The sequence below is a fragment of the Ipomoea triloba genome, chromosome 11 (genome assembly GCF_003576645.1).
Source record: "Ipomoea triloba cultivar NCNSP0323 chromosome 11, ASM357664v1".
Lineage (NCBI taxonomy): Eukaryota > Viridiplantae > Streptophyta > Magnoliopsida > Solanales > Convolvulaceae > Ipomoea > Ipomoea triloba.
This window is the reverse complement of record NC_044926.1, coordinates 5,052,470-5,069,187: the sequence shown is the minus strand read 5'-3', so window position 1 is coordinate 5,069,187 and position 16,718 is coordinate 5,052,470. Positions and strand designations below refer to the sequence as shown.

The following is a 16,718-nucleotide window of genomic DNA, read 5'->3' as shown; positions in this document are numbered from 1 at the left end:
TCATAAATAGTTACAGCTCTTCTGGGAGGATGTCCCAAATTATAGCTCATTTGTTCAGGATTAGTTCTGGGATATGAAGTAGTAGGATGTGATGAAGCAGTTGCTTCATTTTGTCTAGAGTTTATTGTTTCAATATCTGCAAAGTTTTTGACAGACATTGGTTCAGTTTCTGATTTTGTTTCTTCAACAAAATCTTTTTTGAATTGTTCAATATCCATCAGATATTGGTGAAGTATATCTTTTTTTGCTAAGTTTTGGTTTAGTTTTTCAATTATGTTTGTGTCTACATTATTTTCTAGTTCTTCATTAAGTAAGTTCATTAAGTGTTCACTATGTTTAATCTTTTGTTGGATTTGTTCTTCTGTTAAATCCATTAGTTTTCTTCTTCTAGATCCTTTTGATCAGAAGCTTCATAGTTTCCAAATCTTAGGCATAGAGGTCCATTTTTTCCTTCTGAGTAAGATGTTATTTCAGTAGGTTTTAAAGTTTCAGGTTTAGTCACAAAAGTTTCAATCTTCCATTCTTCTCCAGCTAAAAGAGAAGATGAGATTGGTTTAGGTCCAAAGAATTTTATCCCTTTGGACTCAATAGTTTTGACAATACTGTCAATTTTGATTTTGTATTTAGGACAGACTTGGGTAGATAATTTTCCAATGAAAATTATGTCTACTGACAAGTTTGCTCCTTGAAAGTTTCCGAATCCCTTAGTTTGAATTTGGAAGAGGAATTTGTGGATGTCTTTTAAAGCTATAGTGTAATCAGGAAGTAAATAATGTACTCCTACATTATTGTTCATGTCTACCTCAATTGCTCCAATCATTTGAGCTTGAGTTGAATCTTGGATTCTAGTATCTAAAGCAGTTATGAGTACTTTAGCTCCGTACTCTTTTCTGATCAATCCTTTGATCACAACAGTTATCATTCCAAGATGAACGTAATTCATCTTTTTAAGTCTAAGTTGCTTAATACTCTCTTCAGTCATTAAGCTAAAAGTTTCTGCTCTTCCGTCTGGAATTTCGAGCATTTCTGATCTATGAGTTTTGATTAAACTAGAGTCATTCTGCATGAATCCAGTTCTGTACAAAGTAGAAGGTCTCAAAGTATTGATGAAGTCATTTGACATTACCTCAGTATCTCTGTCAATATTAACAATTTGTTCTATAATCTGAGTATTTCTACTCTGATTAGGTCTAAAAAGTCTTCCTACCCATGTGGAACTAGTAGTTTGGTCTAAAGTTGTGGTTCTGGAAGAACTCGGTTCTTCAGAAATAGTTCTTGATGTTCCAGTAAAGGGTCTCATTTCTTATTTAGTTCTTCTTTATAATCTTTAAGATTATATACTAAGAAGTTTGTTTGTTTCTTTTTTGTAAGTTGCCTAGTTTCTGTTGACACTTTAATTTGTGAAAACTTCTGGGAAAGTTGGTCTATTGTTTTGTTTAAGTTATCAAACTCTTTTGGAGTTTGTTGTGGTTGTTTTCCTTTAAGTATTAAGTCTATTTTTTCTATCATAGTGTTTACTTGTAAAGTTAAGTTTTTTATTCTTTCTTCTATTTTATCAAAAGAAGTTTTTAAGTATTGGATTTTGTTGTTTAAGTCTTCCATTAACAAGTGATAATAGAAAATATTTTTTCTATCCTTTTTACCTTTATCCATTGTCTTCTCAAGTTGGATAAATAAACCTTTATCCATTCATTCCACAATCAATCTAAAGACGATTCAAACATACTTAAATAATTAACGGTGTTTATTAAAACAATTATTAAAAAAAAAAAAAAAAACAGTGTGGTAGTGCGGCTAGCTGGCAACGATACGGGAATCTCCTCAAAAGCATCGTCCGTCGTGAACGATCTGGCCATCATTCGTCACTAACGTACACGTTACACGCTCCGAATATAATATTTTCATTATTCCAACTCAATTATCAACTAATTGCTGTCTTTATTCAACTAATTAATATTTAATTTTCGATGCCAATCAGATCCTAATCTGAATTGTCGTAATGTAACATTGTTTTAAATAATATATCCAGGAAGGATATCATATTGGATATCGCACGTTAGATTTTTAGTGCGATCAGTTAAGTTGCCACATGGCAATGTAATGCTTTTGATCGTCATGTCGTAGGTTAATTAAGGTTGTTGAGTGGATTCTACAAAATTAATTAATTAATTACTTAATTAAATGTGTGGTTTGGATTGTATAATTGTGTTCATTCATGATTGGTTATGTTCATGCCATGCATGGACGATTGTATGGTTTCTTAGCTTTAGCTGACGGTTGTCATGGGATTAAGTAATTATTTTCTTAATCAATATTGCTAATTTATTTAATTTATTTTTCTCACAAAAAAAATAAAAAATTCACCTAAGGATCTCTAGGATGGCGGATAAGTAAATTACAGTGACTCAACGCTCTCTTAGGTGGGATGACAAATGCTTAATGCTCATAAGAATGTCACTCTTACATTGCGATTGTGATATGTCTCGATCATGTGTTATTACCTACAATTTATTATTCCGTACTTGAATACCAAATGAATTGTTCATACAAACCTATTTAGTTGATTTTTAATTAATTGTAACGAAATGGGAAACAAGTATTGTAAGTTTGTAGCCATGTCAACTTCGTAATCTCGTGTATAAGGAATATTTGATCTTCCAAGTTGAATAGTCAATAAACATTTGATCATCCTAGAAATAAACAGTGAAGTGGGTAGAACAAGACTTTTTTTACCTGAAACTCTAAAAGTTATGTGGTTGATTCTTGTTGACCTCCTCTAAAATAGAGCAAGTTATATATGGTATTTTTAGTGCAATTTACCTCTTATATGTTTGGTTAAATTGTTGCATAGAATTTTATTTTACATAATATTTAAAAAAAAATTATTATTATTATTAGGAAAAAGTGTCAAATAGGTCATTGAACTTATCGCTTTTGTGCAATTGGGCCATTGAACTTAAAAAGTGTGCAATTCAACCATCAAACAAGCAAAATTTGTGCAATTGGACCATTTTTACAAAATTTTTTAATTCAATTTGAGTTAAAAACATTTCAATATTGACTTCCAACTAGTATGGTAGAAGAAAATGCCACTTTTAATACATATATGTTAGTAATATAATTGGATTTTACTAGAAAATTTTTGTAAAAATGGTCCAATTGCACAAATTTTGCTTGTTTGATGGTTGAATTGCACACTTTTTAAGTTCAATAGCCCAATTGCATAAAAGCGATAAATTCAATGGCCTATTTGGCACTTTTTCCTTATTATTATTAACAGAGTTGCGAATATAAGATCTTAGAGAGGTCCACATTATTGTAAAAGCCCATTGGGTATTACAATGATATTTTTACTGAAAATCTTCAACCTAACCCAAAAGAACCAAAACAAATTACAGTATTTATTATTGGGCCCAATCCTGGTTGTACTTATGTTTTTTGAATGTAATGGTAATTTTTGTTTGCATACGATATCCAAAAGTTGGGAGGTCATGATTTACAACTTTTGTTTTTGTCATATTATACTTTCTCCTTGTGAGTTAATACTCAATATAGTAATTGACTATAGTAATTTTACTCGATTTAGTTTTAAGTGATTTTTGTGTTTAATTTAATCCTCAACTTTTATGATTTTACGCAATTTAATTATCTGTTAAGAATTCCGTTTGTTGGTTGTTAGTAGCATGGTTAACATGTTAATTCCCCTTCCTTTTTTGTTTTTCGTTAAATTGCTCTCTTAATTTTACCCTTTTTCTTCATCAATTAAATTTTCCCTTCTTCTTTGTAACAAGCCCTGAAAATCTAAAAGCATACAGAACCCAACAATTGTTGACAAATTGAAAGCAACACACACCAAGTCAAACTTAAAGGACTACAAGTTTATAATTGACTAATAAAAAAAAACTAAATAAGAGACTCTCATAAAAAGTCAAACTTGAAATTTTGTTACTAAACCATCCTTGTTGATTTTGTATATGAATTAATGAATTCCCTTGTTTTCACTTCACTTTTCTAAATACACAATAACACAAATTCTATAATGTTTTTTTTTCCCTCCAATATTCTCAGTAAGATTTCTGCTAAGGTAAACGAAAAAAAAAAAAGGAGAATTAAATTAAAGAGCAATGATAATACCAAAACTCTGCTGGAGTGTTCAGTGCTTGCCTGCTTGGTCCCTCCCTGGGTCTAATGAGAATTTTTGGACACTTACCTGAATTTCCTGAAGTAGGGTTTTAAGCACTATCAACCCAGGTACACTTCTCTTCCCTTCTCTACTGTTTAGCCATGGAAACTAGCTTTGTTATGCATCAAAGTGCTGTTTAGGCCAAATGGGGCTTCACCCATTTCTCCAGAATTCATGGGTTTAGCTAGGGTTTTGGAAAAGTTGAAACCCTCCAATTTAAATTGTAGACCAAAGGTGGATTCTTCATGCTTTTGTTTATGCTGTTCTGTGAAAATGGGATTTCAGCTTGAACCTGCAAAACAGCCCAAAAAATGCTTGCTTCATTGTTTTTGTAATCTTCAGTGAACTTCTAGAACTGGAAAAGTACTCTCAGCTCTAAAGTTTTCTCCTTTATGGGAAAGAAATGGTTTAAGTTTGTTTTTCTTAAGACATTTTTCTTGATTGCTTTATTTTGGGGAGCAAGTTGTTCAAAATGCTTGGAACCTAGATATCTGTATATTTAGCCCTTCTATCTAGGCACATTGGGTTCTTCATTTGGTATTTTATTACAGGGTACCTCTTTGGACTTGAATTTGCAGAGAAGTAATCAAATGTTGTGTAATGGGCATATATTATTGCCATTTGGGTTAATCTAAAACTATTTTCACTGGCCAATATATATGGCCTTTAGCAAGATTTTGCTATGTAATTAGCCATTGCTGAAACTTTTTCCCCTTTTCGTGTACTATGATACAGAAACTAGATTTACCGTTTAAGTTAGTGAATTGTGTTTGGGCCTTGGGGTTCAGTTCTGTAAGGGGACTGTACCCATATGTCACTAGTTTGCCATTTCTCCGTTTAGTACTGAAGTACGAGGTTTAGTTGCTTGGCTGCAGAGTTTGTTTTGACATTTCAGTTTTGGTATTTTTTATTTAAATTTTTTTTGAGCACAGGGCCCTCGAATCCTAATTATTGAAATACAACTATTAGTAATGTGTTGTAAGATTGAGGAACAAGAAGAGATCTATTAAGAGAAAGATTTATTCGAGAAAAAATCAGAAGCTAATGTTGAACAATTTTATCCTTGCTTTTATGCTTGTAGGATTCATCCTTCGTCGTAAACATTTAGCACAACATGCACATAATTAAGGGTGCATGGTCTATGCCAACAATCGCACTTGCTACTTGCAAGGACTCTGGGGGAAAGAAGACGAGGATTAGGCGCTCAAAGGAGGAGAGAAAATCTATGGTTGAGACTTTTATAAAGACGTAAACTCGTGCTTGCTTTTTCTTTTTCTTTTTGACTTTGCAAGTTTGCTTCATTGTAGGTTTCTCACCTTTCTTTTTCTTCGTTTCTGCTTCATGGTCTCATTAATCATAAACAAAATCCTTAAAAAAAAATTGTCCTTGACAAATTTTTGTTATAAGAATTTAGGAATAGAAGGTACCCTTAAATGGTTGAAAGTGACTAAAACTTGTATGATAAATAACAGAGCTCTATTTATCCATAGAGGAAAGGGAGAAGCAAGCTGTAATATGAATATTAATTTTGAAAACTTTTTATTTTGAAATATTAATTTTTCTGGGTTACTGCTGGCAGATATCAGAAGTCAAATGACGGGAGTTTTCCTTCACTTCGTCTTACACACAAGGAAGTTGGTGGCTCATTCTACACAGTACGAGAAATTGTTCGAGAAATAATTCAAGAAAACAGAGTTTTGGGGCCCGTTAAGTTAAATTCGGAAGAGCAGACTGACCAAATCTCTCTGGAACAACATCCATTAGGATCCCTATGTACTGAATCTCATCCTTCTTTGTCATCAACAGGTGAAATTCATGTTATAACAGATGCTGCACCTAACCGTTACCAGGGCACAATTGAAAACGATGTTTTAGATTCCAACAGTCATTTTCATGGAGCAGATAACAGTTTAGATAATGGGAAAACTGTCAGTGCTAGAAGTGGGAGAAGCAAAGGGAACGAAGGATGCGAAGAACCAGCTACAGCTGATTTTGTACATGATTATAATGAAAACATCCAAGAACAACTTTTGCACTCTAATCGGGAATTCCCTGTGTCATATGATCAAAAGTTTCGCAATGAAGAAACTGTTGGGTGCACTAATACATTTGATAAAGATGAGAATTCAAGTAAATCTGGCACAGTCAATAGTTCATCTCTTCATCAACAAGATGCCACTGAAAATCAGGTTCATTATCTCGGTGTGAACATTACTGAAGCCTGCAATCAGAGTCTTGATGAACAAATTATTGATGGAAGTAGTCCTAGGGCTGAAAAAGACCAAGCGTGTGGAGAATCAGTCTATATAGAGTCACTGATAACGCAAATTCCTGATAAGAAGGTCGATGGGATAGAAAAACTAGAAGAGTCAAAAGTTGGGATAACTCAGAAAACTTCAGATGTAGTGGTTGAAAAGTTTTCACCGCACGCCATGTCTACAACAATTGATCACCGTGATGGCAAATTAAGTGAAACAGGTGATGCTTCACACAGAACCGGAAGAGAACCCGACGGTGGAAACTTTTCAGAAAATTGTTCTGGTTTGATGAGTGAGCAGGTTGATGTGGCGAAAAGGGAAACCCTGCTGGAATCTGGAGAGTCATCTTTGCAAATTTCAACTTCCTCTCCAAACGAAATAGCAGGTGATACTGAATTCAAAGCTGACGATTCATCTGCTATAATTAAGGTATGCTTTTGTGTAAACTAAGCAAGCGGGCAACTTTAGGTTGCTGGTAAAAAAAACATAGAACGTCCTTAAAAGTAAAAAAGCTTGGGTTTGGGATTTGTAATATCCCGTTTCCCTTTAGACAAGCCCTTGTGCACGTTTCCTACCTAATGTCTTTCACTTGACATATGAGTCTAGTTGTTCATCCTTTTTACATAAAATTTGATGAATGGCTTAAACCATATACACAATAAGTATTTTTTCTTGACGACCAAACACATTCTCATGGTACAAACGACAGTTAGCCATTTCATTGAAAAAAAAAACAAAAAGGAAAAAATACAAGTAATGACACGAGGGGAAAGTAAATGAGGCGAGATTTACAAGAAATAGTGAGGTGTTGAGGTGTTTATGTGTTATGTCGTGTTTCTCTAATTATATCCCCTACTAACGTCACAAACTTAGATGTTGTCATGCTGCATAATCTATTCCTTGATTGATTAACAAATGACAAGTTAATGCCATTTCATCAAATAGTTATATTCTCATCATTCATTTGTTGAACATTCAAAGAATTATGCACCACAAACGTCACAAAGTTTTCATTTTAGAGGTAATAATGTTTTTTAGGTTGTCTCAAGTGTTTAGTCCGGTACAAATTTGAAACTTCACATTACTTTCCTAGATGAGTGATAATGGCGTGACTTGAATTACTATGAAACTTCCAATGTTAGTCCCAAGTAGTTACTTCTATCTTATTTGCAGACGTCAAATGGTAGTAGTACCAACAGTTCCCAGACAACATTTGTTCCCGAGGAGTCCCGTGCAATCAACAACACACCTAGTGTTCAACGAAATAGTATCCACCAGAAAGGACCGAACCCTCCAGTCAGTAGACCAAATCTGTAAGTACCTTTGAGGGTAATTGAACTTTGTTATGACGTTTTATTCTTTTCTCCACGACTAATCAAGTCTTTGCTCGTGAATGCACAGTGAAACACGGAAAACTGCAACAGTGACACCCAACAAATCCGAACCCAATCCTCTACTGGCCTTATTCAAGGCCTTCGTGACCGCTTTTGTGAAATTCTGGACCGAAGAATGACCCATTCACTATTTTCTATTTTTCTCGAGAACAGACAGTTTAACCGTCATTTTCACACCCGACTTTTACTCTTTACCCGCTGGCAGGCTGGCATGGCAAAGGGCGTCGCTTTTGTGTTAAAAAATATGCAGTAGTTGACTTAGTTCCCTGTGAAATGATCAAGAATGTGAAGGGAGGTTTGTTTATTTGTTTGATTATGGGTTTGCAGAGTGCAGTGCATGTGAAAGGTGTATTTAATTGTGATGAAGATTGAGAGAAGATGTGTTGTGCCATGCTCTTACCACAAATGAACAAATCCTACTTTATTCCACTAGAGATGAGAGAAGAACATAGGATTCTATGATCCAAAAATGTGCATTGTCCTTCAAACACACAGCACATGGATCCCAAGAAGGAACACTACCATCTCTTGTGCTTATCGCTTTCCCTCACTATTATTAATTGTCATCTCACCATTTCAAGACAGCCGTATCTCATTAATATAATGTCTTGCACCTATTCTCATCCATTTATTTATTTATTATTTTTTTTTTTGGAAACACTCATGATTCTTTATAAGATAGTATCTGTTTTATACTTTCTCAATCTTTTTCAGTTCAAAGAATCAATGTCATCATCACCAGGTTCAATCCTATGACTACCCATTTGAAATGGTAAAGAGGTGTCATCAAATTTTCCTCACTCCAAGGCTCTATACCTTGGCCTGACATGATAGTGGAAGTTATTGAGTCATCGGTTTGTTAGGTACGACTTAAGGAGAACAGTGCTGAGTTCACTACATTGGGTGAAACTTTTAAACTGTGGCTCTCGATTCTGTGTTTATCTACTCACTATGGTCATTCATATTGGGATTTACATGTTTTGACAAACCAACATAAGATATTTATATCTTGGTTTGTTTTGTTTTGTTTTGTTTTGTGTGTGTGTGTTTATATATGTAACTTTTTTTTTTTTTGGTAGAAACTGCGTTAAAAAGTTTTCAGACACTAACTTTTTTGATAATAGGTGGTTGAAAATTAGTTAATACACTAATGACCTAACTGACTAAATTTTTAATAACTAGAAAAAGTTATCAGTATTATCAACTGCTTTGATGGGTGGTCGGTAATACTAATGGGTAATTTTCAACACCCCAAAAATGGGTGAAAACAATTTTTTTTTAACTAAAAACTTATGTTTTCGACTACTCAGTAGTTGAAATTAGTGCTCTTCCGATGTATTCACTGGTCTTGTTAGCTTAAATTTATGAAATACATGCATTTACTCTTATTTGTCTTTCTCATTGTATAAAAAAAGATTATATTACCATTGTCCATCACTATTAATATAATCAACTACATGATATTTAAAGTTACTACCATTACTTTAAAAAATTGAGTGAATTGAAGGATAATCTAAACTCTTTCACATGTTAAATGCTGCAACACAATCTGGAAAGGGCACTGAAACACTTGTAAAATTGCTCCTAGTCAAAGAAAGAGGGAATTAAAAACTGTTCTTTTATTCCCCTCCTTTTTGGAACAATGCCATAGGAAAACAGACACACCTTTAGTCTTAACAAGATTTCATGGTTTGTGATATGATGGCATGGATTCCTGTGGCCATCCCTTTTTCTGAGATTGCAATGTGGTTTGTTATCCATCAGATTATTATTGTGTAGGCAAAGAAAAGCATGAAGAATATTTAAATTAACCCAAAGAGGGGAAAAGGGGTTTTAGGCTTCTTGAGCAAACCTTGACAGTTGACACAAGGAATAAAGTTGGAGTGGTTCATCAGATCATCTAACCTTGGTAGTAGGTGTTAATTGTTTTTCATCTTTTTGGGTACAATATTCGATGTCTACTATTGTAAAAGTAATTCAGATTTGGCCTTAGTCAGAGAGGAAGGCTCGACCCTGAACTCTCTTTTATATGACACACGTACAGTAAATTAATTCTGACTTTAATACACTAAAAAGAGTTAATTCCAGCAATGGTCCTTCGACTATGTTGATTTTTCAAAATTAGTCATCGACCGTTAATTTGGACAATTTAGGTCTCTTGACTTTCCAATTTTTTTCAATATTGGTTCTTTCGTCAAATTTTGATTAAGTTGAGGTCAAATGAAGGGGTAAAATTGTCCGTTTACATGTTTAGTGTATTATTACTCGTATTTCTCATGTCCTATACGCTGTATATATGAATATAATCCCAGTCGAAGTCTCAATCGAAGCCATATAATCTCAGTCGAAGAGACTTCGACTGAGATTATATTCATATATATATCGTATAGGGCAAGAGAAATACGAGTAGTAATACACTAAACATGTGAACGGACCAACATTGGTTAAAAATTTGAGATCCGCATTGTAATCCAACTTTACAATTGTAGCTAGCTCAACAATTGTCTCAAACTGTAGTGTTACGTTGGCATTTATGATATTGAGGTTCGATCGCATGACCTCCCATTTGGAAGAGTCGTCACTACATGCCACTCAATCACAAAGTTATTGACAGAATGTAACGTTTATGATTTAATTTACTACTGAGTTATATAGAGAGAATATTGAAGAAGCTACATTGGACCGGACGGAGTTAGTAGCGTCGTTACATACCCTTTAAATTTGGGTTTGTTAAGTTGTTTGTAACGAATTGAAAACAATAAGGAAGGAAGGAGCAAGTAAGAAAAGATAACGGAGACGGTGAATATGAAAGGGACAATTCACGTGAAAAGATTCATTATATTAGATGAAGGTGTTGGGCATTTGGTAGGAAAGCTCTCAATCAAAGGACTCCTACTAAGTAATAATCTCTCTACTTCTCTTTCAATCTATACATACATATATACATACATACACCATTATCATAATATATACAACGAACACACTGCACAGAGATCTGGTGGGTAGGTGTATTCAAGGCTCTTTCTCACAAGGTATCCTATGCACTTCTGAGAGCGACTCCGTATATATATGTGTGTGTATATATATATATATATATATATTTGCCCCATACCATGCATATATAGGTGCAATAATTGAATAATGTGTTATTGTCTTAATTAAATAACTCTAACTTGTTGGCGAAAACAAGAGAGAGAAATAAAGAAATAACATGGGTTGTCTTGATCGAATGATTAAACAATTTAGATTTATAATGTGGATGACAATTATATAACATGCAACTGCAATGTACATTTTATGACAAAAAATCATCTAGAACTTCTATGGTGTCAATTAACACATATGTTACGTTGATAGTATTCTGTACAATATATAGTGATACTATTTGCATAATAGAACTTATCTCCCTCCGCCCCCCAATGCCCTCATCCCCACCTCACACACACATATATAAGAGTATGATCAAATAAAAATTCTTGCCCAGGTGCGAACATGACAAAATTACAAAGTGTACTCAATGATATGTAAACAAACAACTCAAGAACATGTAATGCACTTTATAATTTTGTGGGATATATACATTTTTAGAGCCTTGAGTACACTTTTACATATCGTGGATGTAATTTGTATTCTTTCAGGTTCACATCTAAGTAGCAATTCGCACCTGATGTATACCTATACATATTATGGTGATCACGATATAATTAAATAAGTTAGTTTGATTTCGAATACGCACTACTTGCAAAGAAATATATCTCTGATCTGCAAATAAAAATAACTATTATTACATTAAATCTCAGTATTAACAGATCCAACGAACGCTTGATTGATCTGACCGGCCTATATATCATATGTAACTATGTATACTCAATTTGAATGGAAAACAAGCCATTAATATATACAATATAAATGCATATATATAAATAAGCAATTATTAATTTTTTAAAAAGTGATTGGTATTGAGACCTCTCACCTACAAGCTAAGAATAAGCAGACATGAAAGAAAGAAATTACATGAATTTGATGGAGAAGGAATGATGATGCATCATATCGTGGGTTATTGCTTCTTGTCAAAGCTAAGGGAAAATGTAGAAAGCCAATTAGTGCCAGTTAGACGTACACACCCAACACAAGCAAATAAAAGTGCATTGTATTAGAAACTTCTTTGACCTCTTTGTTCTTCAATCTTATTATAATCATAATAGTCGATCCATTTCGTAATGCTCAAGCTTATTATTATAAAGTGTTATGATTATTATTCTATAATAATGTTTAATTATCTCTGATCTACTTTCTCCCATGCCAGGCCAGCTGCGCAACATATTTTACCATCAGAAATTAGCATTTAATTAACTCAGTAATAATTAACTAGCTAGATTCGGTAAATATTGAATTTTTACATTTAGTCAATGGTGATATATATCATTTTTAAATTGTTTTTTGATTAACTAATTTGAAAATTAAAAGATAAATTATTACGGAGTATTTTTTAGGAAGTAATAAAATTTATCTGCTACTAATTTTTTTTCTTTTTAACTCTTCTAAAACTGGATTTGACGATTGAAGGTAGTGCCTATATCGATTATCAGAACCAAACCCATTAATAAATGTTGAATTAGACGGTTTTGCTCAAATGATTCCAGATTCTCTCGCTGCTTGTATAGTTCTAACGTGTTCACCATCGCTAATTGAATGAAGCCTCTCAATGTCTGAGTTTTTAGGAGTAAGATTAAATTACTCCTGTTTTTTTTTTTTTTGGGTGTGGGGTTGGGGAAGTGTGGGGGTGGGGGTGGGGGTGGGGTGGGGATAGTGTAAAAATGTATGGATAAAATAATTGTTGGTGAGGTCCCAATGGTAGAAGATAGTGGAAGTGATGAATTATAGATGGGACAAAAAAACAAGTTCTAATCTAGGCCCTGCTGCAGACTTGCACCCCACCACTGCTTTTTCAACATATAACTATAATCATTTTTTCACTCACCTCTAAGATGATATCCCACTTTCCCCTTCTCTCTTTTTCGGTGTGGGTTTTACTATTACTTTTTAGGATTTTATTTATTTATTTTAATTTCATGCCCTATGTCTTATTTATATTTTGAATTTCTCTATGGTGTCAATTCATATTTGCGTCAATAATATTGACCGTGTACAACTAAGTATGATATACATGTACACCAAGTATGGTGCCTATATTTTCAAAAAAAAAGAAAAAAGAAGTATGGTGCCTATATGCACTAATGCTAATAGTATAGAATACAATTAAGTATGGTATACTTAGTTGTGTTGAATAATACCAGAACCAATATCGGTTGGCATTATAGAAAATTTATATATGAAAAAGTTATGAAGTCGATGGGCATTAGGTACAATCTAAAGTTTTGGGAATTGTACTAAGGGTAAGGCCCTCCTCAATAGTATGGGATTTTAAGGGGATTTTGCAGGTATGATTAGGAGAGAGAAAATGAGAGTGGATGAAAAAAGAAAAGGAAAAAAAGAAAAACAAAACAAAAATTAAAAAAAAAAATAAAAAAATATATATATATATATATATATTCACGCGCCAGATCACGCTAGAGTGAGGCGCGGAAGCTTTAAATGGTGGGCCCACCAATACCCTGCAAAATCTCCAAATTGCAGGAGAAAAGTTTCAGCCCAAAGGACACCATCCCATTTGTTCAAAATATATGTTGTGAGTTTGTTTCCTTAATTCTTGTGCCAAAATTGGCTAATGGTGAAGGCTTAATGCAAAGCATACATGGAGTCATGGACAATGTGTCAATAGTTGTCTCCACTGAGGCTCAAATCCACTCCCATTATCCATGTGGGAGTATAAACTGGGACACTGGGTACCACTAGACCACAAGGTCTTTGACAAAACTTATTTTATTGATTAACAAGGCTCGAGGTTCATTGCACATTATATGAAAGCGTCTATCTACATCGATAACTTAATTAATGTAGGGAATGCAATCAACATGCCAATTAAGAGTTTGAGTTATACTAGCTATGCTTTATGTTGGGCGTCGGTCGGATTGACAGAGTTCGGCCCATACTCGATTCGAGACGTGACGTTGTGGCTTATTATGGAGAGATGTGGTTAATTAAATGGTTAATCTCCACATACTTATCACCAATTGATTTTAGGTAGGATATGCCAACTAGATAACCAAAGAACTCTGTGGTTAAGCGTGTTTCACTTACATCAATCACAAAATGGGTGGGTGAAAGTCGAGTCCAATCCCAGATGACTGTGGACGTAGGTTGGACCAAATCCAATCCCAAGAAGAGATGATGAACGGGCGAAAGTTGAGTCCAATCCTAGATGACTGTGGACGTAGGTCGGACCAAATCCAATCCCAAGAAGGGATGATGGGCTGCAGCATTGAGATCCATCACTTTACTATGCCACACATTATATAATTCAAAATTATATTACATATCTCATTTCACCTAAAATTTTAAAATTGAGAAAATGGTATAATAAAAAAATTCAAAGCAAGAAGTACAACCACGGATTAGACATTACAATGTGCCAAACCACATTAAAACATTTTTAAGAGCAATAAATAAAGCACTTAATTATATAATTGTGGTGTTCAATGAACTTAGCTTGCCAAACTTTTCATTATCCCCTCGTATGCTAAAATGGACAAGAATTTAATGCCAAACAACTGTCACCTATAAGCTGTTACGTTTGCAACAACATAATACCAAATTACCTCAAAAAGGCACAGAATATCAAAAGTAACCATAGCACCACTAGCAAGCAAATGGAAAATCATCACTACTGAATATCCAATCTAGGAATTATTGGCATCATATCACATAATTTCTTCTACCAATGAAACATAATACGTAGTATATTAAAAAGAATTCACCACATTATATAATTATTCCTCTCTATAATAATTATTGCTGTAACGTCAAATTTTAAAATATGTTTGATAATGGTAAGGTGAAAACGACTAGGCATATCTCAAGCCGAAGGAGTTTGGCTTTTTTCTAGTACAATCGAATGTGATCAGTTTGAAACTTGTATATAAAATGAGAACCCTAACAGCCGCACTGTGAGAGTTTCACCCAACCTGATGGACTCCTTGTGCGCACCAAGCATTGAACATTCTGCCTTTCGAGGGTACGGTGAATAAAATGAGAACTTATGTATTAGAGATCTTAATTTAGTCCAAATCCATTGTATGTATTCAAAACTAAGGGATTTTTTGATCTATAATGTTGATCTTTTTCTCAGGATTTTCACCGTTGAATCGTAGATACCATTTTAGGTGGGACAGTTGGCATGGAGATTTAAGATTGCTCTATACCCAATGCTATGAATTGAACTAACTCTTGAACTTTGGTTAAGTATGAATAAGCTAAGTCTCTTGTCACTCAACCATACCTTGCAGAAGTTAAATATATTACAATTATGTATATTCTATTTTGTTGTATTGAATATTATGTACTAAGGTCATCCACAATAGTTAAGAGTTTAGTGTAGATTTTGAGGAGATTTTGTAAGTGTGATTAGGAAAGAGAAAATAGGGTAGAGAAAAAACAGAAATGAAAAAATAAAACAAAATTAAAAAACAGAAATATATATATATATATATATATATATATATATATATATATGGGGCTGACAAAACTTGGAAATAGCAGGATATATATCTCCTTGCCACATCATCTTCCCATTTGCTTTAAAATTTAAGTTGTTAGGATTGTTTCTTAATTTTTGTGTCTAAATTGGCTATTGGGGTTGGCCTAATAATACCTTATTTATAATTGTATCTGAAAACTATTGACACTGATGCAGATGAAAAAATGATGAAGATAATAATAATAAAGGGAAGGGGAGAGTAATAATATATGAAAACAGACATGCCAGAAAAGGTGATGTGAATCATATTTGTGTAAGAAAGAAGAAATACCATACCGTACCCCCAAGCCTAATTACCTTCCATTGCACGTCTCTTTAAATTTTTCCACCCATATATATACGCCAGTCCAAATCCCCTTTTACCATCTCTCCACTCTGATCTCCACCCCATAGCTTTCTTCTCCGTCCCCTCTCATCTCCCCGGAATATGTCTGCAGATCTAGACCTCCGGCGAGACTTTCAAGAAACCCAATTGCCAAGACTAAAGATTAGCCCCCCAGATGTCAATGGCTCTGATCAAACCCACGAAATTCAGGGCTCTACAAGTAAGGTAGATCAAGAGGAAGAAGGAGAGGAGTGCCGGACGCCGAGATCGCCTCGGAGTACAATTCCGGCGGCGCTGGAATGCCCGCCGGCGCCCCGGAAGCCGCGGCGGCGGGCGGCGGCGTGCAAGCGGAAGCTGAGCGAGCTGAAGTTTTTGGAGATGGTGGCCGGAGAGGAGATCGAATCGTTCTTCGGTGCAAACGCCGGGAGGAATATCAGAAGGTGCCTTGTGTAAATGCTCCGAGGGAAAAACAAGAAAAGAAAATTCCACGTAATTTTTTTTTTTGGCCAAAGAAGAATTTGTTCTTGTGTACGTAGAAATTACACATTTTAATATGTGAATTATTTGATTTTTGGATATAAACATGTCGAAAATGAATTCAAGAAATTTGGATCTGAATTTTACATCATGAATGAATATCGTATCCATCCTCTTATTTTCAACATTTTTTTTTAAATACTACTAACTCTATTACAATGCAGTATCTGTTCATAACTACTTTCTCAACCTATTGAAGCACAAGAGTAAGTATTGCCTCCACTGAGGCTCGAACCCACCATCTCCCGTATAAAGAGAAGAGTTTGATGTGACTGAATCACAAGGTCCTTGGCTTATTTTCAACATTTAATTCCACTGAATTTTTGTTTATTGAATTTTAAACACTGAAAGATGTATTTAATTT

The 16,718-nt window shown here is 34.2% G+C and overlaps 1 protein-coding gene and 1 long non-coding RNA gene across 3 annotated transcripts; both read left to right on the top strand.

Moving 5' to 3' along the window:
* The first annotated feature begins 4,140 nt into the window (after window positions 1-4,140).
* Window positions 4,141-8,452, top strand: LOC115995801. 2 transcript variants are annotated; one of them, XM_031234948.1, is made up of 5 exons: window positions 4,141-4,251; window positions 5,265-5,431; window positions 5,763-6,870; window positions 7,615-7,754; window positions 7,843-8,452. In XM_031234948.1, exons 2-5 carry the CDS (start codon window positions 5,298-5,300, stop codon window positions 7,952-7,954), a joined length of 1,494 nt encoding a protein of 497 aa, XP_031090808.1. In that variant the 5' UTR covers window positions 4,141-4,251; window positions 5,265-5,297; the 3' UTR covers window positions 7,955-8,452. The 2 variants fall into 2 exon arrangements, with proteins under 2 accessions (XP_031090808.1, XP_031090809.1); XM_031234949.1 differs by lacking the exon at window positions 4,141-4,251 and adding an exon at window positions 4,274-4,417.
* A 705-nt stretch (window positions 8,453-9,157) lies between these two features.
* On the top strand, window positions 9,158-16,479 carry LOC115997339. The gene is made up of 3 exons (XR_004093729.1): window positions 9,158-9,170; window positions 14,521-14,522; window positions 15,886-16,479. It is a non-coding gene; the product is annotated as an uncharacterized LOC115997339 (long non-coding RNA).
* Window positions 16,480-16,718: the final 239 nt, after the last annotated feature.